Source organism: Pygocentrus nattereri, chromosome 23, assembly GCF_015220715.1.
Source record: "Pygocentrus nattereri isolate fPygNat1 chromosome 23, fPygNat1.pri, whole genome shotgun sequence".
Lineage (NCBI taxonomy): Eukaryota > Metazoa > Chordata > Actinopteri > Characiformes > Serrasalmidae > Pygocentrus > Pygocentrus nattereri.
The window spans coordinates 5,864,845-5,890,936 of record NC_051233.1 but is presented as its reverse complement, the minus strand read 5'-3'; the positions used below and the strand labels follow the sequence as shown (position 1 = coordinate 5,890,936).

The 26,092-nt window shown below is 38.5% G+C and overlaps 1 protein-coding gene across 2 annotated transcripts in view; it reads left to right on the top strand.

Annotated features, from left to right (window-relative positions):
• The window catches only part of LOC108442885 (astrotactin-2), a 759,455-nt gene that overhangs the window by 435,048 nt on the left and 298,315 nt on the right, over positions 1–26,092 (top strand). For both annotated transcript variants that reach the window (XM_037533175.1, XM_037533174.1), the window contains exons 8-10: positions 15,590–15,674; positions 17,236–17,310; positions 24,707–24,844. In XM_037533175.1, the coding sequence (XP_037389072.1) occupies positions 15,590–15,674; positions 17,236–17,310; positions 24,707–24,844 (298 nt within the window). The remainder of the gene's footprint in view (positions 1–15,589; positions 15,675–17,235; positions 17,311–24,706; positions 24,845–26,092) is intronic.

Below are 26,092 nucleotides of genomic sequence, written 5' to 3'. Positions count from 1 at the left end.
GAGAGAGAGAGAGAGAGAGAGAGAGAGAAAGAGAGAGAGAATGGGGTAGGAATAGAGGGGTTGTTATAGAGAGAGAGAGAGAGAGAGAGAGAGAATGGGTAGCAATAGAAAGGTTGTTATGGATTGAGAAGGACAGCAGTCTTCTATGAGACAGTATGGAGTGAATGGAGGTGAAAGGACTGCTGGTAATTGAAAGAGGGGGAGCTTTTATCCCTTCTCTCACTTTCTGTCTCTTTCTTTGAGGTAAATCTGTCTGAAATGTACACACATAGTGAGTTCTGTAAAAGCACTCTCAGACACATCGGCGCACAAAGTGCTTATTTTCCCCTGAAGGTGAAAATGAAAAGACATTGATTACTCCAAATACTGAAAAAACAGAAAGACCTGAAAATACTGAACATACGAAAAATACTGAACATACGAAAAATACTGAACATACTGAACATAGTGAACATACTGAAAAAAAACCCTGAAAATACTGAAAAAATACTGGAAATACTGAACATATGAAAAATACTGAACATACTGAACATAGTGAACATACTGAAAAAAAAACCTGAAAATACTGAAAAAATACTGGAAATACTGAACATATGAAAAATACTGAACATACTACACAGACTCAAAATATTGAACAAATGAAAATGCTGAACATACTGAAAAAAGCAGCTGAAAATTCAGATAAAACTGAAAATAATGAATATACGAAAAGTACAAAAAATATGGGGGAAAAATTGAACATATGAGAAATACTGAACATACTTAAAAAAAACAGCTGAAAATACAGAAAACATTAAAATACTGAACATACTAAGCAGACTGAAAATACTAAACATACTGAATATACTGAAAAAACTGCTAAAAAAATACAGAAAAAACCTGAAAATACAAAAACTACTGAAGATACTGAAACCTTAACATATTGAACATACGAGCTGAAAATACAGAAAAAAAATGAAAATACGGAATATATGAAAAATACTGAAAAACGGCATATTGAACACACGAAAAATCCTGAGCATACTAAACAGAATGAAAATACTGAACCTACAGAACATACTGGAAAAAAAAAAACAGCTGAAAATACAGAAAAAACGGAAAATACTGAATATAAATAAAATACTGAACCTACTAAACAGACTGAAAACATCTATGTGATTAGTGGTAACGCCTCTAAAGCTCTTGTCAGTTTTGGTTCAGCACTTTTCTTTATAATGTTTGTTAAATATATATTTTTAAATACAAAGAACTGACGGAATCTATGAACGAGGACTTTTCTTCATTCTGAATATTTTTAATGTATAAAATCTAGACAGTCCGCCATACGTGTCCCTCTTAAAGCAATACCTTGGAAAACATCTCACACTTTAGTCTAGACAACAGTGTGTCGAGGGTGAAAGTGATAGAGAGCCGGGAAGGAGAGAGACAGAAATAGAGAGAAAAGGAAGAGAAAGGAGGTAGTGAAGGTGAAAGAGTGAGAGAGAGAAAGAAGAAGGATGCGAAGAAAAACAGAAAGGAGAAAGAAAATTAAGGAGGGAGAGTGAGAACGAGAGAGAGAAAAACAGTAGGGGGAAAAAGAAAAAGCTAGAGAGAGAGAGAAGAGAAAGAGAGAGAGAGAGAGTGAAATAAATGCATAGCAAAATAAGAGTCACAGAAGAAAGAGTGTGAGAAGAAGAAAGCAGGAAAGGAAGGAAAATTGCGAGACATCGAAGGCAAGAGATAAAAGGATGAACGGAGAGAGATAGAAAGAGAATGTGAGATAAAAAACAATGAGAGAGAGAATAAGATGTGGAGAGAGAGTGAGAGAGTGACAGAGAGAAAGAAAAAGAGGAAGACAGATGGAAAGGACAGAGAGAAAGACATACAAAAAGAAAGTGGGAGACTTGGAAAGCGAGAGAGAAAAGGCAATGGATAGAATTAAAGATAAAAAAGAGAGAGAGAACAAAAAGGAGAGAAGAATGAGAGAGAGAGAGAGAGAGAGAGAGAGAGAGAGCGCAGTATGTCATGATAAACAGTGGAAACGGGATCTAAATTCATTTCCTGCCTCTGTGAACTCGCGAGGAGGTGCTGAATGAAAGTCAAATGTCTGAGAAGGAGATAAGCCCACGGGCCGCGGAGGAGCAAACAAACGCCGGTGAGAGATATCTGGCGTAAAATGTGTCACCATAATAGCAAACAGCACCTGTGGCCAGTGGCATCACACGAGGGATAAATTCCAGAGTTTATGTGCTTTTGATAGCAGCTGATAAGAGAGAAGAGCTGTCGTCCTCTCGGGGAGTGAAGCTGGGAAACATCAGCTGTTTTCACTTGTTTATTTCCTCTGGTCTCACATTCACTCTCTGCACTAACTGTAACAACTGATTTGCAGTAGGCTTTACTATAATACACACCGGTCAGGCATAACATTCTGACCACCTCCTCGTTTCTACCCTCACTGTCCATCTTATCAGCTCCCCTTACTGTATAGCTGGTCTTTGTAGTTCTACAGTTACAGACTGTAGTCCATCTCTTTCTCTGATACTCTGTTACCCTGTTCTTCAGTGGTCAGGACCCCCATGGACCCTCACAGAGCAGGTACTACTTGGGTGGTGGATCATTCTCAGCACTGCAGTAACACTGACATGGTGGTGGTGTGTTTGTGTGTGTTGTGCTAGTACAAGTGGATCAAACACAGCACTGCCGTTGGAGTCCACTCACTGCCCACTCCTACCTTGTCGGTCCACCTTGTAGATGTAAAGTCAGAGACGATGGCTCATCCGCTGCTGGGGTTTGCGTTGGTCATCCTCTAGTCCTTCATCAGTGGTCACGGGACGCTGTTGGCTGGATATTTTTGGTTGGTGGACTGTTCTCAGTCCAGCAGTGACACTGAGGTGTTTAAAAACTCCAGCAGCACTTTAATTAAGCACTTTAATTAACCCAAAATAAGGGTTAGGGACCTAACACTGGTTCTTTTCTGGCAACAGGCAAAGAAATTACACATAATCTAGAAAATAAAGTTTCTAGGGAAAAAAATATTAAACTGGCAAAGAACTTTTAGATCATGCAAAGATTCTTCAACCCTTTGCTTCAACCTTTTTCAAACATGTGTCTCTAATGATCCAACAGTGGTGACTCCACCATGGTTTCTCACGGAACACTTCAGTTTTAAGACTGGGTGCTGTTGCTCAGCATTTCTCCATGTCTGTTTTGACCACTTTGTGTATCAGCCTTGGGAGTTTTTTCATGATTTTGGTGAATATTAACAAACTATGAAACACGTAAATGAGCCTGTAGCATAAAACGTTGCATTTCTGAAGCTTTTTTTGTTTGATTTAAGAGAATATACACTCTTAAAGGGTTTAAAACATGCTGTTCACTCCCCAGTTTATATGGTCCACGTATGGACTAAGCTACAAAAAGCAAAAAAAAAGAAAAAAAAAGAAAAAGAAGAAGTTTTGAGATGTCACAACCATGGGCACATTCTCCTGATGCCTATACAGCAGTCTAGCCTCGCCCATTGGCATTTAGGAGCTATCTAGTAGGCTACACTCTTTAGCTGAGTTATGGAAATAGAACTTCAAAATGATTAAAAGTTGTGCTGTTCCTGCCTGTCGGGAAGTGAATTTAGCGTTCCAGCCTTCTGAAGGATCCGCACATCCTAAAGGAAAATGCTGATGTTTGCTTTTCCTGAGAATAACTGCCGTACATATTTCTGTTTCCTGTTTCTTTGTTTGTTTTGAAAGAGTGGCTTTTCTGACAGAGCAAAACTTATCAAATTCAAGAACTAGTCAAGGAGCCGTGATAATTCATCTCAAATTAAACCACACTAGCTTTTATTGCTGCAAGTGTATCAGCTGGAAACTAAAGCTAGCTTGAAGCTGCTGTATGCTGGCATAGCTGGCATAGCTGGCATAGCTGGCATTTTGTGCCAGGGTCTATCTGGCCCTCCTCTCTCCAGGGTGTGAATAGGGGGGATAGCGTTAGCAGCTTCAGCTGATGGAAACCTCTTGTCTTTCTATCCACACACGGCGGTGGATGTGTAAGAGTGTGCTGGGCAGAAGGCCAGCACAATCTCAGCCTCCCTGCAGGGTTTGATTAAACCGCAGGGTTATCAGTTCAGATCCCCCTACTAGTCCCATCCCGCTAGACCAGAGTCGGAAAAAAAAAGCTGTTTCACTCATGACTCAATAAAAGCCAGCCAGCCCTCTCCTCCTATTCAACGGCTATAAATATTCCCGTTTGTCCCCGGTCCTCCTCACATGCACACGCCTAATAGCCGATGAAATGGCCCCATTGTTTTGCGATGTGTGAGGTTTATCAGCCCGATTTATCCACCCACACATGTGCTTTAGTTCGCACTCACCCACGGGTGCTAAGTCACTCACTTCTTTTGTCCGTCCACCTCAGTGGCGCATGAGTGACATGACGAATCTCTTAAATGCCAGCAGGTGGAATTGCTTCCCTTCAGAACGGTGCGTAATATGCGTCAGAACAACAATATCTCTACCCCCCCCCACCCCACCCCATGCCCATGCCGTGAACCATGAGATCGGAAAATTGCCCACGCGGCCTTTAGCGAGATTGGAAAAGCATTCTAATGAAACCTATCATTAATCACCCTGGTCGGACGCTGGAGAGGAAAAAGGGGAAAAATGATTAGTGACTGGCCTTCCGCCCGTCGCTGCTTGATAGCGCTACTTATTTTGCCCTTCGTTTAAAACCGAAGAGGGAAAAAACTAATCTCTACATTAAGGAGGCCCTCTGCTAGTGAAGGTCCATTACCAAGTTTGCATTACCCAGATAACAATAATGTAAATGTGGACACTTTTGAGAGGACATGAGTGGACAGCAAAGATCTAGGCTCTTATTATTACATTTACAGGTGCATCCTTGCCTGTCAGTTTACTGTAATGCCATTTACAGCAGTGGTGGTTTCTGTATGGCTTCTATAAGAAGCATTAATTGTATATTGGTTACAAAAACATTCATTCAGATACACTCTCAGAAAAAAGGTTCTAAACTGTGACTGGGACAGTGGCCCCCTTGTCACTGGGGTGGTACCCTCAAGGGTACATCCCTGTTCCTTTACTTAGGGAACATAACTGTACTATAATGCACTGAAATGATATTGTCTCAGTTGTATTGCGATTTTTTTTCCGCTCTTATCCAGGGTGACTCATAAAAAGTTCTTTGTGTATCTAAAGTATACCAAGTATACTAGTTACCAGTAGGTTAGAGAGAAAGCTAGTCCTGAGCTCAGATACTGCTAGAAACAAAAAGTCCCACTTCTTGTTTGGTTTTTTTTGTTGACGTTCTCTAAACAACCATGTTTGAAACGGAGTTGTGTATCTCTGAGTATGAAAAACCTTTTAGAGGTCTACATAAATGTAAAGGTTCTATACCAGTTTAGGGTTTTTTTGTAGTGCATGTTAAGTAGAACATTCAAGGTTCTTCATAGCCTAAATCTTCATTGTGGAAATGGTACCCTAAGGCACTGGTTTTGAAGCTAGTCCTCCAGGAACCATAGATGGTCCACATTTTTGCTTAATCATAAATCCCAACAGTAAGATAAAGCAAGAATGACAAGAAGGGACTGTCCGGGGGGTCCCTTAGGACCAGTTTTAGAATCACTGCTCCGATAATTATCCTACTGAAAGGATCTTCAGGGAACTCAGTTATGCAAATAATCCCTTTTGGCACTTTCGCTTTGAAGATGAGCTTTTTATTAGAAGGTCTTTGTTAACCTAAATGTTCTTCCACAACAGCAAGAAGAAAAAGCTTTTAGTTTTGAAAGATGTTCTAACCATTTAAAGTGCCTTCTGAGATTTTTCAAAAAGAAGTTCTAAAATGTCATCAGATTGGAAATTGTGCTTAAATGTACTCTCAGCGGTGCAAATTTATAGGCACTCCACAGGCAGAATCCAGTCATTGCTACAATTCTTATATTAGAAATCTCTAAATCAGAACGACTGTGACACATGCTGAATTACCACCACTGGCAGTTGAGTGGGATTTCAATCAGTTCCTGACATGCATGTGAAAAAGGTAGAAACACACACACACACACACACACACACACACACACACACACACACACACACACACACACACATATATATATATATATACAATTGAGGAGAAATTACCAATTATTTAAAATAAAAGATGTTAAAATCATCCGTCATGTGCTCAGCCCATAAACTCACTTAACGGATGATTTAGCACCGAGTTATAAAATGAATTTCTCTTTTGTGTCTCAGCTTGATGTTGAATCCTACTGCTAATATAATCTTTATTAGTCTTTACATCTTTACAACACATTCCTTAATTTTGAGGACTGAAATCTGGGGTGGACAGTCCATTCTTCTGAGAACACCAGTAGCTCATTTCTTTTGGTTTGCAAATGTATCTTCCGAAGACAAAACAGCTTTAAAGGCTGTTTATCTGATGACATATTGGTGGTCTACTTTGGTCACCTCCCTACATTTGGTGGAGTTATTCCATAGTTCTTAGGAGTCCCATTTTAATCAGTTTTTAAACTCCAGTTTTGAAAATTCTCGTCTTTATCCACTTAATTACCTTTAACTAACTTATTTTCTTTACTTATGCAATTGATATCTAATCTCCTCAGAAATATCTCCTGAAAAACTGAAGAACTGCTCAGTACTGTGACATTACATAAACATGCCAGTGCAAAAAACACTGATGTCAACATCATTGGCGTTTCCAAACTTGCTGTTTACTCTCCAGTCCATGCATGGAAGCTCCAAAAACACCTCCCTGGTTTTGGGATGTCACAAATCTATTGAATTTAATGTATAGCCTACAGTAGTGTAGCTCCACCTACTTAGATTCAACTCTTGAAGACGTCAAGCACACTGTTTTCTTTAGACGTGAGCGAGCTTATTATCATATAACATATATTTGTGTCTTGAAGGCACAGTAACATTCTTTTCTAATGAACATAGAGAGGAAAATGGAAAATATTAAGGCTTTTTGATACATAAGCCCATATATAAGTGGTTCCTAGGGAGCAAAAATCAAATGTCAGAACAATGTAAGATATTGGACTTTCCAATTTGCAATACTGGCCTTCTTGGCCAGTCTTATACCATCTAAGATGATTATTATTGAATTGGAATTGGTATTCAATGGTATTGAATGTTAGCAGATTAAATTTTTACCAGTTTTGCATTTGGATAAATGACGTTTTAATTAATTCTGCACAACCTAATAAGACCAATCTTATCTTTTCTTTAGCTTTTTACAGCTCTGTGAACTGTCAGTCAGAGACTAGATCCATTTAAATAGGATGTATATAGTATGAGTGTTTTTCTAGCATGGTGTAAATATATGTGAGGGTGCTTTATTGCATATTTTATTTCTTCCTGCTCTTTCCACCCTAGTTTATGAAATGTTATGAATCCAGCAGTGGCATTCAGAACCAGCCTTTAGTGTTTGCAATATCACTCTAGTCACTGATTCACCGCCAGCCTGCAGTAGTTTAGGGTTTGTTTTTTCTCCTGGTTATGAATCGAGCACAGTTTACTTCTCATATCTGACTTCGCTGACGTCTGGCATCCCCGAGGCCTGAATTTGCACATCTTATAATATTGGTGCAGCTCAATATGCTTTCTCCGTCTTGCTGTCTCATAGCCTGTTGCTATAAAACAGCTATTTGTTTTTGATCTTGCCATAATGTTGCCATGTGGAATAACAGAATGCCCAATTTCTTTCTTAACTGAATACGAAGAAGTGAAAGCGCCAGCGTTGTTTGCTCTCTGTGGTACATAAATTGGAAATTTAGCTTTCAGGTGAATTCATGGGAATATTTACAAGAGCTTCATAACAATAGACAATCAGGCAGTACATGTTTGACTGTAAGGACATCATAGTAAAGCCCCTAGTGCTCACATTTATTGCTCCAATATCAAAAGGATGTCGTACTTTGATTGTCACTAAATCTCACCCGCTCATTCAGACAAACAGAGGAATTCTTCGAAAAGTTGTCTTATTCCAAACTTTCAATTCATGCCACATGTGTTTTTGTAGGTAAATGAGGAGATATTTTATTTTGATTGGAATTTCATGACAAGTATTTGTTTGTGTTTTATTTGTTGGAAACATGGAAAAACGATGGAAAAAATCAACAAATGACAAATGATGTAATGCATTACATTGATAACCTTGTAATTAAGGTTAATAAATAGTATGGAATTACATTGAATAGGACTTTAACTGATAATAGTACAATGCTTAGGGTTGATGTTTTGATGTCTGTACTGCAATAATTCTCAGTGCTCTTCTTGAGCCGAGTCTCATGTGTTGGACCAATTGCTAAATGAAATAACTAAAAATGCAAATAAATAAAATATGACTGTGAATTGGTAATTGAATAATCAAACATTTCATGAACAAGTATTTGGAAATTGATATTACTGTATATGTATTTCTTTTGGTGCATCAGAGCAACTCGGAGAAAATATAAAGAACTAAGGAAACTACAGCCTACAGTGAATTGCTATTAAGCTTTACCAAGACTGTAGTATGTGACATGTATACTGTATACAGTATACTTTGCTGCTATGAAATATCAATGTTCCACTGTAAGCATGTTGCTAAAGGTAGTGCAGCTGTAGTGCTAACTAGGCTTACTGCTTTCCAGCTTGTATTACTTTGCATAACTTTATTTTTCCTCAATGCTTGTTAAAGAAATGTACATATATGTCCCCTCCAGTAGGAAAGTTCAGTGTTCTTTACTTATATGTCTTGAGCAAGACGAGATTCCAGTGTTTCTCCTTGATCTTGTGAAAGCAACTTTGATGTAACTGAAATAGCAAATATAAAATACACCTCTTTTCTAATACATCTCATACTAAAAATATATTATAATGATCCAAACAACATATATTGACAATTCTCAACTGCATACATAAACAGTGCAGTAACACTGACTGTAAAGCCAAGGGTGGCTTAAAAATGTATTGACAGAGGTAAACAGCCTGTAAAATACAACATCAAACTACTATGTGATCACAAAGTACAGAACTGCTAGTATAGAACATAGATAGACAACGTAAACTTACAGCACAGCATCACCTAGAATCAATATGAAAGGAGTGCAAAGGATTAAGAACTGTTCTATTGTACATGAGTTGCTTTCTGTGTACTGACTGCAATACATGACCTCTGGTCTTGTGACCAGAACTGTCCAATAGAAAAATACAAGAAAAGAAAAAAAACAACAAATTGTATAAGCCGCCCTGCAGGACCTATAATATAAAATGACAATGAGCTACATGCAACATAACCAGTTCACCCCAACTGGGGCAGTCGCTGGTTCGATCCCCAGAGCCGACAGCACATGGCTGAGGTGTCCTTGAGCAAGACACCTAACCCCCAACTGCTCCCCGGCGCTGCGGATTGGGCTGCCCACCGCTCTGGGCAAGTGTGCTCACTGCCCCCTAGTGTGTGTGTGTGTGTGCTCACTAGTGTGTGTTTCACTGCATGGATGAGTTAAATGTGGAGGTGTAATTTCCCCATTGTGGGACTAATAAGGGTCACTTAATCTTAATGCATCGCTGCACTGGTAAGATCTAGTGTTAACATTAGCTCACTAGTTCATCTGAAGGGACAGCCTCTCTTACATTGGCTAACATGAAAACCTATTACTTTGGACCGCAGTGACCAAAAGATTTGCGCTGGATTTATATTAAAAAAAAAGAAATAAAAATCAACATGTTTTTAAATGGAAACATTTTATTGCTGATAAATTTCCCGTTGTACTGCTGATGTAGCATGTTAGCACAAGTGCACTTGAAATACAAAGCCTTGTATTTAAAGCCTTCCTGTAGTGAACTGAATAGCCTTTTAAACGGTCTTTAACATAAAATGTATAAAATTAGCCAGTTAACTCAAAATATGGAATAAACTCACAAAATTCAAATCTCAAGATACAAATAAAATACTGAAAAATTCAAAAGTGAGCACTGCATTGAGGTTAAATGGATTCAAATAAAGAGCCACTGGTTTAGAATGACCTATATATTGATTGAGGCTGATTGACTGATGTGATCGTTTTTTATCAAAGCTAGACAAAAATTGTTCAAACTCATGTGCAGAACATTCTGGTAGGGTTCTTCCACTGGAAGAAAAGTAAACCGCGAAGTAGAGGAACAGAATGGGAAGCAATGCTAGAAGTTCATGACGAAGCAGATTTGATTATTTTGGCTTTTTTTTCCCGTTTTGATTTATGAATGTTGCTGCTTATATCTTTTGACAGATGATAAATCAGCTTCCTGGGAGCCACAGTGCAGCTGAAAGAGAAAACAAGAACTCACAATTTTTTTCTTTTTGATTTCTCTGTGTATAAAAATAAAAGAGCTCAGATAGAAAGCTGGAAATGCTGTTGTGATCTGATATGTAATGCATGATTATAAAAACCTTTTATTTATAAATTCATTTAACTGACCTCACATTTATTAATGACTATATTGATTTTCTGAGGCACAAAAGAGGTGAAAAGAATGCAAGAATCATTAGAATGACATTCATTTTGAAGCATTTTTATTGGTCAATTTATCATAAAATGTTCAGTTAATGTGAAGCGCTGCTGGATTTTTCAAATGGTGTCCAAAAAAGGCCAAAGAAACAAGGACACATAGTGTCACTGGCTATGTTTACACACTGACTTTTGCCAACCTGATATAATATATTTTGATTCTAGATTAGGACTGAGGTGTTTATGCTCACTCTACTCAACAATCTGATGGAAAATCTCTGTTTACATCCACACTAGAAGTAATCTGATCCAAAATTATATGAATATGACCAGTAATGTGTGTAAACATTACCATGACAACAAGCAAACTGTGAGTCCAGTCAGAGTGAGATGAGCAGCAGTGAGCAGTGCTTGTGTTTTTACCTTCTTTAAAATGACGTCAGACTCAGGAAAACATCCTTCACGTCCTTATTAAAGAAGGCTGAGAGGAAGATATCATATTCTGACACACATAAACTTGACATCCATCCCTCCACCGTCTTTTAAAGATCAAAGGATTAACTTTGACACCTCCGCAGGCCAGTTTCTGCTCCGCCATGTTGAACATTATAAACTTCTGCTATGATGCAACGCACATGCAGAAGAGACTTAAACTTTCCGATAGGGAATGTAATCAGATGCAGGCGTTAACACGGCTATTATTCTTCTATTTATCAGATTATTTACAGGATTACCCACCTCATTCAGTCGGATAGGAATCATATTCCGAATGTCCTCAATTGGACTGGTCTGTTCTGATTGAAGTGTTTAAATGGACGTATGCTTCTCCAATTTTGTGATATAGTAGCAACATCGTTTCATATGCTAGACATTGTTCCATCATCAGAAGTAGATGAGTGGACAAATTTAGAAATTTTAAAAACAAGATAGTGTATTGAAGGCAATTTTTTCTAGAAGCACATACCATTTTTCCTACTGAACAAAGCAATTGTGGATAATTAAGATTATCATTAGCTTAACATTAGTTAAGGCTTAGTTAAGGCTGAGCTGGAGGTGGCGGAGATGAAGATGCTGAGATTTTCGTTGGGAGTGACCAGGATGGACAAGATTTGAAATGAGCAGATCAGAGGGACAGTGAAGGTGGAGCAGTTTGGAGATAAAGCCAGAGAGGCCAGGTTGAGGTGGTTTGGACGTGTTGAGGAGGAATAGTGGATATATTGGGCAAAGAATGTTGGAGATGGAGCTGCCAGGTAGAAGGAGAAGAGGTAGACCTCAGAGAAGGTTTATGGATGTAGTGAAGGTGGACATGGAGATGGTTGGTGTGAAAGTAGAGGAGGCAGTGGATAGGGCAAGATGGAGGCAGATGATCCGCTGTGGCGACCCCTAAAGGGAGCAGCCGAAAGAAGAAGAAGAAGAAGTTAAGGCTTAGTTAATGGAACAAGTTTGCAACGTTGGACTGCTTGTCATAATGTAATTATGGCGAATGCTACACACCCAAGGTTACACAGTAACTTAATTCATAACCTAATGTTTTAAAACAGAGCTATAAAATAGAAAGCCTGGATACGAGATGGGGTGTGTGGAGACAATGCAACATAGAAAACATCATTTCAATGTATTATGGTACAGTTATGTTCCCTGATATGGTACAGTTATGTTCCCTGCCCCAGTGAAAGAAGGGGTACAGCGACTGTGACACTTTAGTACCTTTATTGTGGTAGTAAATAAAAGTAATAATAAAAAAAATTACAAACCATTAAAATTACAATAGAGTTACTTAATAAATAAGATGAAAAAAGGGTAAATGAAAACCGTAAAACAGGTAAAACAACTTGTCAATGTGAAAACTAATAAGAACAGAATAATGCAAATGAAACAATAACTAACAGCTTAATCACTTTAAAAGTTTAATGAGTATAAAAAATAAAATAAAAAACACTTGCAGTCTCATCGGTGGTGCTTCTTTGGCCAAATGAGTAGCTTTGAGTATAAATGAAATAAACCAAGGTTGATCCGACTGTTGCGTAAGAACACCAATGGCACATGTCGTGTTCAGGCTCATACGTTATTTTTCCTCATGTCATTCCGGCAGAATGTGTCCTATTCACCCCTGAAACCATGTTTGTTGGGCCTTGTATGGCTGACGTTGACTCAGCCTGTGATTTCGCGGAATGTCAATTTCGTGCGAGCAGCCGTTGTTTTGGCATAAGATGATTCGGGGGCAATTTTTTTCTAGGATCTTGTGGATCCAGAGTGTTTTCAGCTGAGGGAAAATAACCGCTATCTGCATCCAGCCATGCTCGCCGCACATTCACACACCATGATATTTCCTACTGAATGAAAGTTCAACTTCATAACAGAGTCACATACAAAGCCGTCTTACCTCCAGCTTTCACCTCTTCCACACCCCCCTCTGTCATTGTCTAAACAGACCCTCTCCAGCTGTACAGGGGGCTTTCTCTGGGGGGTTTCTTTGACAAGTGGGCTGTTGCTTGTGTGGCGGCATTCACGGATCACCTCATTCCACACACTCAGAGGTCTGACTGTGACCTTGCCAGTGTGGCTGAGATGACCAGTTTCTCAGCTGAAAGTCTTTAAGGGGCACAAGTCTCTAGAATAACTGATGAGGTCATGGTGAGAGTGACCGTTAGAGACCTGCAGTTATGATCAGTGACAGTGACAACTATTTAACTACGTTTATGCATTTATAGTTACATACATTCTTAAAAGCTACTGTTCTTTAAGGGTTCTTCAGCAAAGAAAATGGAAGAGCTACTCAAAGAACCCTTTTAATGATCAAACGGTTCATTGCTTTGAAAATGATTCCTCAAATTGATGGACAATGTGCTGCAGAACCTTTGAAAATGGTCCGATATAGCAACAAAAGTGGTTCTTCTGTTGTTACAATGTCAAGGCTGTAACAGTCGGAGAACCCTATATATTACGCTTTTCAGAAATGTTCTATGAGGGACCATACAGCACACTTTCAGCAATGCAAAGAACACTTTAATCATGCAGTTTTGTAAAAGATGGTTCTTCAAAGGTTCCTCGGTTTTCAAACTGGTTGTACATCGCACCATAAATGCATGATTAAAGGATTCTTCGCATTATGAAATGGTTCTTCAGATTGATGTGAAATGTGCTGTATATGGTTCTACGTAGCACCTTTTTGGAAAGGGTTCTGTAAAGCACCAAAAATGGTTCTTCTGTTGCTCCAATGTCAAGCTTGTTATAAAAGAAGAACCCTTTTTGCTGCTTCATAAAACCATTTTCAAAAAAGTTCTGTGTAGAACCAGCGTAAACCTTCTCTACATAAATCTGAAGAACCCTTTCTCAATGCAAGGAACCCTTAATCATGCACTTTTGAATAAGATGTTTTTTTTCAAGGGTTCCTCAGTTTAAAACCTGGTTCTACATAGTTCCATCAATGCTCAAAGAATCCCTTTCATGATTCTAGCATTATTTGCACTGTTAATTGCTTTTTCAGATTGATGGAGAATGTGCTGTAAATGGTTCTTTGCAGCACCGAAAAGGGTTCCTCTATAGCTACAGTGTCAAGGTTTTTTATCATGAAAGAACCCTTTTTGGTACTACGCAAAACACTTTCCAAAAATGTTCTATATAGAGCCATATATATAGCACATTCATCATCAATCTGAATTTTTTTTTATAATATGAAGGGTTCTTCTAATGTTCATGGTTCCATTTTCTTTTCAAAAGAACCTTTGAAGAACAATGTTTATTAACTATAACCTTAAGAAATTACACAGTCATGAATATTTGGTTCACATGCTGTGTTCACAGTTTCGCGGCTTATTTTTTTTTCTCATTTGTTTCAATAACAAATATGTGGAAAATGTAAAAACAAATGTAAAAGAAAGTTTCATACAGAACAATAACATCAAAAGATAATTGATTTACAAAACAGGGGAACTGGAAATTGGCATTAGATGTCTGTGATAACTGTAGTTACAGGTGAATAAATGTGTACAGTGTAGTTACAGTGTAACTACTAACGACATACTGTTACGACTTATTATTAAGGGGATCTTAATGGTTATAACAGCCTTTTCGGGCCCATTTTATATTGTGTTTCTAATAAATGTGTAACATAAGCAACAACACTATGATTTAGGTACTGTTACTGTATACCGTGGAGTAGATGGGGAGGTCAGTGTGAAGGAGAAAGCTGAGTGTGTTTAAAGGGTTAAGATGATTGTGCCGAGGGTTTATTGGATTGGAGTGCTCTGTGTGACAGATGGGGATGGGGGGGTAGTTTGAGGGTAAAACACACTGGGAATTTATTTGTCAGTCAGATAAATAAATGTCGGTCTCTCTGTCTCTCTCTCTCTCTCTCTCTCTCTCTCTCTCTCTCTCTCTTTCTCTCTCTCTCTCTCTCTCTTTCTCTCTCTCTCTCTCTCTCTCTCTTTCTCTCTCTCTCTCTCTCTCTCTTTTCCTATGGCCCTTTCTTTCTCTCCTTTGTCTCTCTCTGCCTCTCTCTCTCATTCTTTTTTCTACTTTCTTGCTCCCTCTTTCTCTCTTTTTCTTTCTCTCTCTCCCTCACTCTCTACCTCTATACCTCCCTCTCCTCTTTCTCTTTTTTCCTCTTTTCCTTCTCTTGCTGTCGCTCTTTCCATCTTTCTCTCTCATGTGCCATCTCTTTCTCTTCTGTCTTTGTCAATACATCTTGACCTCTCTCTCCATTTCTCTTTCTTTCTTTCTTTCTTTCTTTCTTTCTTTCTTTCTGTCTCTCGCTCTCTTTCTCTTTCTCTCTCTCTCTTTTTTCCTATCGCCCTTTCTTTCTCTCCTTTGTCTCACTCTCTCTGCCTCTCTCTCTCGTTCTTTTTTCTACTTTCTTGCTCCCTCTTTCTCTCTTTTTCTTTCTCTCTCTCCCTCACTCTCTACCTCTACACCTCCCTCTCCTCTTTCTCTTTTTTCCTCTTTTCCTTCTCTTGCTGTCGCTCTTTCCCTCTTTCTCTCTCATGTGCCATCTCTTTCTCTTCTGTCTTTGTCAATACATCTTGACCTCTCTCTCCATTTCTCTTTCTTTCTTTCTTTCTTTCTGTCTCTCTCTCTCTCTCTCTCTCTCTCTCTCTCTGCCCTTTACAGGTGAATGTGGCTGTTTGGAGGGTTACTCTCCTGACCCAGAACACAAACACCTCTGTGTCCGCACTGACTGGGGCCGCAATGAAGGGTAAAACTCCATCACACACACACACACACACAGAGAGAGAGAGAGAGAGAAAGGAGGGAGAGAGTGTAGGGAGAGTAAGTATAAAAGATTCTAAATAAACAAAAATTAAACAGAGAAGAAGAGAGAAAAAAATGTAAAAGGGAGAGAAAAACAGACAATAATGAGAGAATGAGAGAAAGCAAGAAAAGAGAAATGAAGAGAAGCAGGAGAGAGAAGGGGAATGTGTAAAGAGAGGGAGTTAATTGGAAGAGAGAGAGAGAGAGAGAGAGAGAGAGAGAGAGAGAGAGAGAGAGAGAGAGAGTGAGAGAGAGAGAGAGAGAGAGAGAGGGAAAGCGAGAGAGATGAGAAAATAAGCTTCATCACCTCTCCGTAAGCCCAGTGAAGTGTTACTACCCTCTCTGACTCTGGCTGTGCATGTTAATTAACCTGGCCAGGACGCAGCTGAGTCAATAAAATGCCACCACAGGTCTTGGGCTTTCCTCCTGGCAGATCTCCTGAAGACTGGAGGAAAACAGTCCACAACGGTGACGCAGCTCAAAGGGCACTAATAGAAGATTGTGTTGCTACCTGATATGTTTATGAACCTGTTCACTGATGCTGATACAATATTTAAAAAAATATCCAGTACCGCTGTCTGTTTTCGCACCTGCACAGACTGAGAAATCAGAAAGAAATCAGAGTAAGAATTGACATGGGCTGAGAAATCTGATTACTGAGCTTAAAAAAAGATCTCTCTATAAGATTTAATTCGATTTCTAGATCGGAGTACGGTGTTTACATGACCATTTGAATGCATTCATTGACAAAACCATGCAAAAACTGGCACTGTTGGACAAAACCTCTTATCAACAAAGAAGCAACTTGACATTGATTCAACATGAGGTTTTACCACACAGTACATGGCAGCTTGTGTTCTCAAAATGTAAGAAATGAGTAAAAATAATAACAGCAGAAGTAGAGCTGCAAGGTTCATCCCAATAGTAATGACACACTGACAGCTCATGACAGTGAATGATATCTGTCATGACTTATTTATGGATTGTATCACATGCCGTGTAGTAGGTAATTGATTATTAATTGTAGTACATCAAATAAACCTTTAAAATCTCAGGCTTGTTACATATTAAGGCTTATTATTCAATAACTACACAGGCTACAATGCAAACTAGCTGAGCTATTCTTAGATGGAAGTGTGTGGTGAAAACTTGGATTGGCCAGTCATTCTTGGCTATTTAAAGGGTTAAAGTGTTGCTGTTATTAGTAATCACTGATTAAGCTCCTCCAGCAAAAAACCCTCTATTAGCCATCCACTTTTCATTTATATTGTTTTCTGCTCTACTTTGTATGACCTCCTACATTAAAAAGCCCCAAATTATGCTTCAGTTACATATTAATGACACTTTTTTTAAATACATGGCATCTAACAATGACATATTGTTCTGATATAATGTTTACCAACAATATTACTTACTTAACAGTTGCTTTATTTTATTAATTTGATTCAATTTTATTTCTTATTCTTATTTCTTAATTTTTGCATGTCCCTGCTTGGGTCCTGCAGGCCGTGGCCATACTCAAACCTGGAGAGGGGTTACGACCTGGTCACAGGGGAGCAGGCACCAGAGAGGATCTTCAGGTGAGCAGTCCACTGTCCGAACGCATGAGCAGGTGTGCACTGAGACACGCTCCCCAGACACACGTCACAGCCCAACAGACTCCATTTCAGACAGGGTGTCCTTCCAAATGCAGTTTTCTGAGCAGAGCAAGGCCAGACAAAATCCCCGGGGCAATCGAAGGGGGGCTCCAGGACCACTCTGGCCTCGGGCGATGTTCTGGCTCAGGGCTTTTTCAGGAGCTTTCAGTGCCAGGCCTTTTGACGGCATGCCTTCTTGATGGACGCATCCTTCCTGACATTTCCAATGCAGGGCAAGGGCCACGGTGACTGGAGGCTGGATTTAACAGCAGCTCGGTGGGCTTTTCATGAGCCTTGCAGGGAATTGATTTCTTTGGAAAGTCCAGTGCTGAGTGCTAAATTTAGAAGTTGATGACCTCAAAAAATAAATAAAATAAAGAGTGTAGACAGAGCTGCCAGTTTATTAGATATACCCACCCTAGATGTACCCCACCTTAGTTGTCCCTTCTCATTGATAGATGAGTAAGAGCAAGTAAACTGCTGGTAAATTGAGGAGATTAAATGGAGTAACCAATTTTACACATCAGTCTTCAAACTGTTTATTGCAACCACTCCTTAAAACCACACTTAAGGCAGGGGTCTCCTGCTGTAAACCTATAAAAACATTTAAAACATTTATATGGTGGGTGTTTATATGAAGGGCAGTTGTGGGTTGGAGGTTAGGGACCTGGCCCTGTGACCAGAAGGTTGCTGGCTCGATCCCCAGCACCAACAGTCCATGACTGAGGCGTCCTTGAGCAAGACACCTAACCCCCAATTGCTCCCCGGGTGCCGTGGATTGGGCTGCCCACCGCTCCGGGCAAGTGTGCTCACTGCCCCCTAGTGTGTGTGTGCTCACTAGTGTGTACGTGGCGTTTCACTTCACGGATGGGTTAAATGTGGAGATGGAATTTCCCTGGTTGTGGGATTAAAAAAGTATCACTTAACTTTTTTTAAAAATTGGACAATCAGTTAATATTTCAGATCAAAAATTTGTAATCTCTATTTTTATTAATATGAAACCCATCTTGTGGCAGATGTATACAATAATTAAAATAATCTATAGTTTTCTAAGGTTGATCAAAGCTGCAAAACGAGACATTTTCCATGACGAACAGAGCTGTAGATGATTCCATGATGTCTATGAAAGCTGTATAGCAAAAAGGCCTTCCAGTAACATTAATGTCCAGAAGGCCTCGCAGTGGAAGTGACCATATCTCTCTGAGCAAATAGCTGTTTGAAGTGATCTTGTGATGAGAGATTACTTTTATACTATACATAAATTACTATTATTTGATAAAACTTGTTTTTTACCACCTCATAACTTGGTTTCCAAAAACCTAATGCATGAACCATCAGTTCATATTCTGTTGTCAGTCCACAATGTTGAAGTATAATTGATAAGACTCAAAGTTGTGTACAGTGGTGTATGTTTAAGCTATGTGGATAGACCTAATACAGTGGAAAAGAAGCATAACTTCTCAGTTAATTTCATACGAAGTCGACAGAATAATAGAGGCAGAGCATCCATTCAAAAAGTAATGTAAAAGTGATAACGTTGGAATTACGAATGCTTTTCCATTGCTTATGTAATTTAGTTTATCAGCTCTCTCTGATTACACTACCAAGGTTGTGGGATGCCTTAATCATTGTGTTTTCCTTCTTTCTAATTCCAGCTGATTCTAAAATCCACCTCTAAGTAGTTTTCTCAAACATTCCTGTCCCATAAAATTAACTTTACAGAAGTGATTAAAAATAAGTTCTAATTTACGTATGAGTTAGCAAAAAGAGATATAATCAAGTATTTTGGACCACTTTTTTTGGCCTATTCATCAGGAAACTGTAAATAAATTAAGTTATAAATTATGGATATTGCTGGGGCATTTAAATAGGAAAACGTCCATAGTGTTATTATACTGTATCACGATTATCATCAGCTTTAAATATGTTTTTAAAACTAATACCATGAGTTTTTGCCAATATAAAAGTTTCACATTTCACACAAAATAAACACAAAAGAATGAATATAAAATCATATTTCAGCTATAAAGAATGTGGGTTAGAAATATGCAGTTAGAAGAACACAGGTTTGCTTTCTTTTCTCAGGGATTTTGAAAATTATTTTCAATGCAATTTTGCAGTGCTGTGAATTTTTTCATACTGTGCACCAAAATAGACCTCTAATGTGCAATCATAATACTGGTCACCAACTTTTTAAAGCTATAATAACTTCCCACATTTACTGTATAAGCTAAAGAATAGTGTACTACATAGTACTTACTTATTAATAGCACACGAATAAGCATGGATTGTGCAGTAGTCAGCTTGGACGCACTGACTGTGAAGGTGTTTCTGAGCAATTTTGGTTAATAATTGGATTATACTGTGTGAACGCTGCCTTATGTGAAGACTTAACTATTATGAACGCACTTGCGTAGCTTAATTAACTCAATCCGTCTGTTCTGACTGATTGCACAACCGAGGTTGGAGCGTGCCATAATCATTACATATAGTAATTATAATTTCTTGCCTTGCCAATTAACCGTCCATCACTGTTTAATTAGCGAATTTACAAAGCTCATGAGGTAAACGTTTCTCAGCTTTCAAAGCTCAAAGTCTACAGAATGCTGTTTATTTTCTGCGTCTTCGCCAAGCTACAAAAACCAGCCAATATGGCCTACTTCAAAGTGACACCACCCTTCTTCTGTCACCTTACTTACTCAGACTGTCATCACTCTCTACCAGCTGACGACACAATCATTTAATGCAGCCAGTCTAGAGTTGATTGATGGTTTGGAGAAGGAGCCAATCGATGGCCCTTCTAGTGTCAGCTGATGAGCTGGACCATAGGTGTGTTATTTATGAGTGGAAGTGTGTATTGATCTGAGGTGATTCACTGTGTACTTGTCTTTATCATAGGTCAGAGACTGGGTCCACATAGTGGTGCAGCTTTATAAGAACCAAGGCTGATAGCTGATGGACAAGGTGTTTTCTAGAAGTCTAGAGTTGTTGTCATTGTTTTGCTATGCTAATATTAAGAGATTAAGATTAAGAGACCCATAATGGGGAAATTTCACCTCCACATTTTACCTATCTGTGCAGTGAAACACCACATACACACTAGTGAACACACACACACACACACACACTAGGGGTCAGCGAGCACACTTGCCCAGAGGGGTGGGCAGCCCTAACCGCAGCATCCGGGGAGCAGTTGGGGGTTAGGTGCCTTGCTCAAGGGCACCTCAATAATGCAATGTTGGCTCTGGGGTTCGAACCAATGACCTTCCAGTCACAGGGCGGGTTGCCTAACCTCTAGGCCATTCACAAATCATGAAAAGGTGACACTTTATTTTGAGTGGTCCTTTTAGATGGGGGCAGTCGTGGGCTGGAGGTTAGGGAACTGGCCCTGTGACCGGAGGGTTGCCGGTTCGATCCCCAGTGCCGACAGTCCATGACTGAGGTGTCCTTGAGCAAGACACCTAACCCCCAATTGCTCCCCGGGCGCCGTGGATTGGGCTGCCCACCGCTCCAGGCAAGTGTGCTCACTGCCCCCTAGTGTGTGTGTGTGCTCACTAGTGTGTATGTGGTGTTTCACTTCACGGATGGGTTAAATGTAGAGGTGGAATTTCCCAGTTTGTGGGATTTAAAAAGTATCACTTAATTAAGATGAAACAAATGCTTAGAACACTTTCCATAACGTCAAAGACATACAAGGGTCAGGATTAAGTTTTGGGTTGAGATTAAGGTCAGGACAAGGATTAGGGCCTAGGGATTAGGTTAGAGTTAGGTATTGGGTAAGGTTTGGTAAGGTTATATATTATAACATATTAACAACACATCTACTTAATGTAAGTAATGTATCGACAGAACAACTACAGAATATTTGCTTCAGTGAATTCATATGCTTCACTACTGCTACTTTACTGATATGTTGTTGATGTGTTGCTGATAATCTGATAAGAGTTTAGGAATCATCTACAAAGGGCCACTCCAAATAAAGTATTACCCATAAAAATGTAAAAGTCTCAATTTTCCCTTCATCTACTTTCAAACATAAATAATGCGAACATTTCAGTTTAGATAGATCAATCAGTCCTTAACTTTCCTAAGTGCTTACCTAAACTTTCCCTATATATATATATATATATATATATATATATATATATATATATATATATATATATATATATATATTCAATTTCCATTCAATATATATTTTTTCCCCCTAAAGTCTTATTGCATTCATAAATGCTGCCTTTATGTAAACTGATATCGAATAACCCTTTAAAAATCGTTGGTAACACTTTACTGTAGGGCTCTGTTCATAAGGCTACATGGTACCTACATAAGCTCATGACAGCCAACATAACCCTAAAGTAGCCTTTATGACAAATAATGCCTACTGGAATAAGCATTTATAAACATTTATGCAGGATTGTGTCACTTGTCATGATGAGCTTTTGTAGGTGTCATGTAGCCTTGTAAAAAGAACCCTACAGTAAAGTGTCACCATTTTTTTTCTATAGGTTTGGCAGTAGATATAAATGACATACGTAGGTGCCTTGTAGCTTTCATTTGCTGCCCTTCAGTGTAACAATAACTCTACATAAAGAATCATTCTACTATCTTTATTACTGCTTAATTTCAAAATAGTTGCACTGAGGAACAAAGATCATTCATTCGTGTTGGGATGATGGACACGTTTGAACCGAGTCAACTCAATGCACTTTTTCAGTGTGTTAGCACATCCTCTCCTAAAAATTCCTTGACCTCTGTTTTGAATGTTACAGATTGGCTCTATTCTTTTACACAACCGTATGCTAATTAGCAGCTTGTCATCAGTTAGCCAAAAAAAAAAAAAAATCAGGGTGACATTCAAGAAAGTTAGATTTGCAGCAACTGATTTGTAAAACTCCAAGCGAAGGATATCCACTTAATATTCCTCTTTCGTTAGTAAGTAGATTAATTTCAGTGAGCTAATGATCCGTTCACTGGAGACAACATTAAGTGCTTTATCAAGAATGTCACTGAGCAGTTAGCGCACAACTTCAATGAAAGTAAACACAAAGTAAATAGCAGTCAGCTGGGTGATTACGGTACGCCTGTGGCGAGACGTGGAGGGTGCAAATGCCTTATGGGCCTTAGTTATAAAGAAAGAATCACGAGAGGGCAGCCAACAGCCTTGTTGACATTTTTCTTGATGCACTGCATTGCATCCTGGGTGGTCTGTCTGATGATTCATGTGTTGTCTGTGATTGTCAACCCTCAGTTATACAAGGAATTACATAAAATACCTGGCTCAGATACGAGGCTTAACCTTCATATTGTCACTTCTATGACAGGAAGAATGTTCTTGGCTTCAATGCACATTTCATTCTGAATACGTTTGAAAGGCTTTTCTTGGTCTGGTTTTGCTTAAATTAAAAAAAAAAAAAGTTTTATCAGCAAAATCACCACATGGTTTGAGCTGTAGTGACATAAAATATTAGATAACACTTTACTGGAGATTACTGTTCATAAGCTTGTCATGACAACTGACATAACTGTACATAAATGTTCATAAACACTTATTCCAATAGGTGTCATGTTATAAAGATCACTTTACATAGCAAAACTGGCAAATGTAACTTTTATAATTAATAACACCTTATGGAATAATCATTTATAAACATTTATGTGGCATTATGTCAGTTGTCATTACAAGCTGATGTAGGTGGCATAAAGCCTTATGACCAGGACCCTGCAATAAAGTGTTACCAAACATTGTGTTATCCACCATGACAATTACCAGTAATATTATCGTTTACTGAACAAATTTTGTCATGACTCATGACAGCATATGACAGATGTTATTAGGAGTGTATGCATATTGATATCAATGTTATGTAGCTGTAAACAATGACCAGTTTTACTAATTGTAAAATTACCAATTTGCTTGTGTAGTTATTCAATCTACTTTCTTTTATGCATATGATTACATTTCAAACTGCTGTCATAGCTGACATAAAAGATGTTTACAATAACTTGAGCCAAAATATGTAGATTGAAAGGAACATATCTCACCTGTCCATGCATTGGACAGGCTTTTCACTTACCTGAATAACTGAATAATCCATTCTAGGGTTATTCACAAAATGAGATTTCCTTATTTAGACAGAATGTGAGCGAAAATCAAGTCTGGCCAATAGAAGAAGGGATAAAGGACACTCTTGCTGAATGCCTTAGACTTCAGAGATTTTCAGGCTAATTGGCCTACACATTTTCACCTTCAAGTGAGCTCTTTCATAGCTACTGTAGTCTTATGGTGCTAGACACATTATCAAGAACATCTCACAACAACTAATAGTGAATGGGTGGGAATATGTATTTATTAAGGTGGGAATAAACTGATGCCTTGTGAAGGCAGAGCTCAAAGTAGGGGATGATTGTATGCTGATTAATTTTGTCTGACAGACAAGTCTATCGTATCTCATATATACAGAATTTCAAGTCTAGCACATAGATATAAAATCTGAGCAGAGAACAAAATCAGAATTACAAGAAAATTGTATTTAAACAGGTATTTAATTCCGGTAAACTGGACTATAGTTTATCATTAGATAACATGAAACCTCAGTTACTGTCTTCAAATAACATGTTTGATGTGGTTTTGTAAAACTGACCTAAAGCATCGAGCAAATCTCTGATTAAACTAAAGGGAATAAGCTTCCTTGCATACTCATTTTGCAAAATAAACATTATCTAAAAACAAGATTTTATCAGCTAGCTTGTTTTTCTTATGTTATAAGTTGTACTAAAAAAAAAAACTAGAAGTTTTTCCGACAAGTTCTAGAGGGAACATACCCTTGTTAGTGTCTCAATCCTGCATCAAAGCTTTAACAAGTTGTGATGTTTTACAAGTTGACATGTATTCTTGTCACAAGATCATGTCTGGCACAGCAAGACTAGAGTTACTGTTGCTAGATTGGATAAGCTGAAAAACTTTCCTTTCAAATCACATTGACTTTGTGTAAAAGTTTGCCCTGTTAGAATATCTGGTGCAGCATGGTGGTTTCCAACTGGCCTAGTTCTACAGAAGTTAACAATGTTATGTATCATCTCTAAACAAAGTGAGCTACAGTTCCTCATTAGTCTCAATCTACATATCAGCTATTTCAGCTTTGGACTGTAATGCAAATCCTCCCTCAGACTGTTTATGCTCTCACGACAGATTTCGCTTTGACAAAGAAAAAATAAATAAATAAATGTCCAAGCCTTTTCTGGTCATTATGGGTTCCTGCTAATAAGCAGCTGTCTTGTTAAGGTTGGCAATCTCAGTTCACTCCCTGATGAGCTGCTGTTGTTGCTGTTCCTGCAGGTCATCCTACAGCCTGGGCCAAGGCCTTTGGCTGCCGGTCAGCAAGAGCTTTGTGGTGCCTCCCGTTGAGCTGTCCATCAACCCTATCGCCAGCTGCAAGACGGACGTGCTGGTCACAGAGGACCCGGGGGAAGTCCGGTGAGTGTTTAGAAGCTGAGTTTGCTATACAGTGACCTAAACTTCACTGCTAAGGGATATTGACAGATTAGTCCATATTTTGCTGTTATTTACCTACAGGATCATTCAAAAGAATGGGTGCATTTGATATAATGTGTGTTCTAAATCTGTGGTTCCCAACTTTGGTGCCGGATTATGCTAGGTAGGAGCTACTTCAGGAAGCCAGAATTGGGATGGGATAAAAAAGTTCATGCCATTGTAGGAATGTATTTCCAAGGCAAAACAAGATCTCAATATTCATGGATCTTCTTCAGTTCTGTTGGAAAAGCATCTCAGGTGGTTCCTCAAAAAGCTGCTTGGGATAACACCAAGAATCAGTGATACTAAGACAAAGGAAAATCCTTAAACTGAACATATTTTTTTACCGTATCGTTGGTCAATCACAGGTTTGATCTCTCCCTATTGATGCTACAACCATCCATGTCCAGCAGTCCATCATAATTGCCCTTACTGTTTCTGGGTGGGTGGGACTGTTAAAATGTGTTGAGCTGTCAAAAGATGGATCAAAAGATGTTTTGATTTCTGCATCTTGGAAGAAGCATAAGCTGGCTAGTATATCACTGTTGTTAGAAGAAAACCTTGTTCTCCATCTCCTTTTTTGATGTTTTTCAGTTTTTAGCATAATTTGAAACTGCCTTTTGCCTTTTAGATTGTGTGTAAATTTCATGATGAACGGACTAAAAGAAATGACCCAGAATGACTTGGGAAAAATTCTGGTTCCATTGACTTACATTGAAGGCAAAGTAGGTTTTGTCCTTCTCCTGTAAAGTTCTCATTTTGGAGATACAAGATTTTCTTCTGACAACTGCGAAATGCTAGTTAGTGGGTGGAATAGGACCTATATTTAGGAGAAAATAGTGTAAAAAATAATTGACACTTTTGGTGTTATAATTAATAATATATAATATTTTATGCATTATTTCATAGTTTTGCCTAATAGGGATATCATTGAAAATGGGGACACTTTTCTATGGGTAGGTATATCCAAACTTTTGGCTGTTAGCTAAGATATTTAGACATTTCATTTTTTAAACAAGTTAAATTGAATAAATTATAGCAGGTGCACAGAGACAGCCAGATAGTTTCTCTGATAAGTGTGAGCCAACAAATGTTTGATTCTGTTGCCAAACAGAAAAAAAAACATTAAAAGTGTCTATTAGAATTGTAGAAATGTATGATGATATAGATTATTATAAAAACAATTAAGTG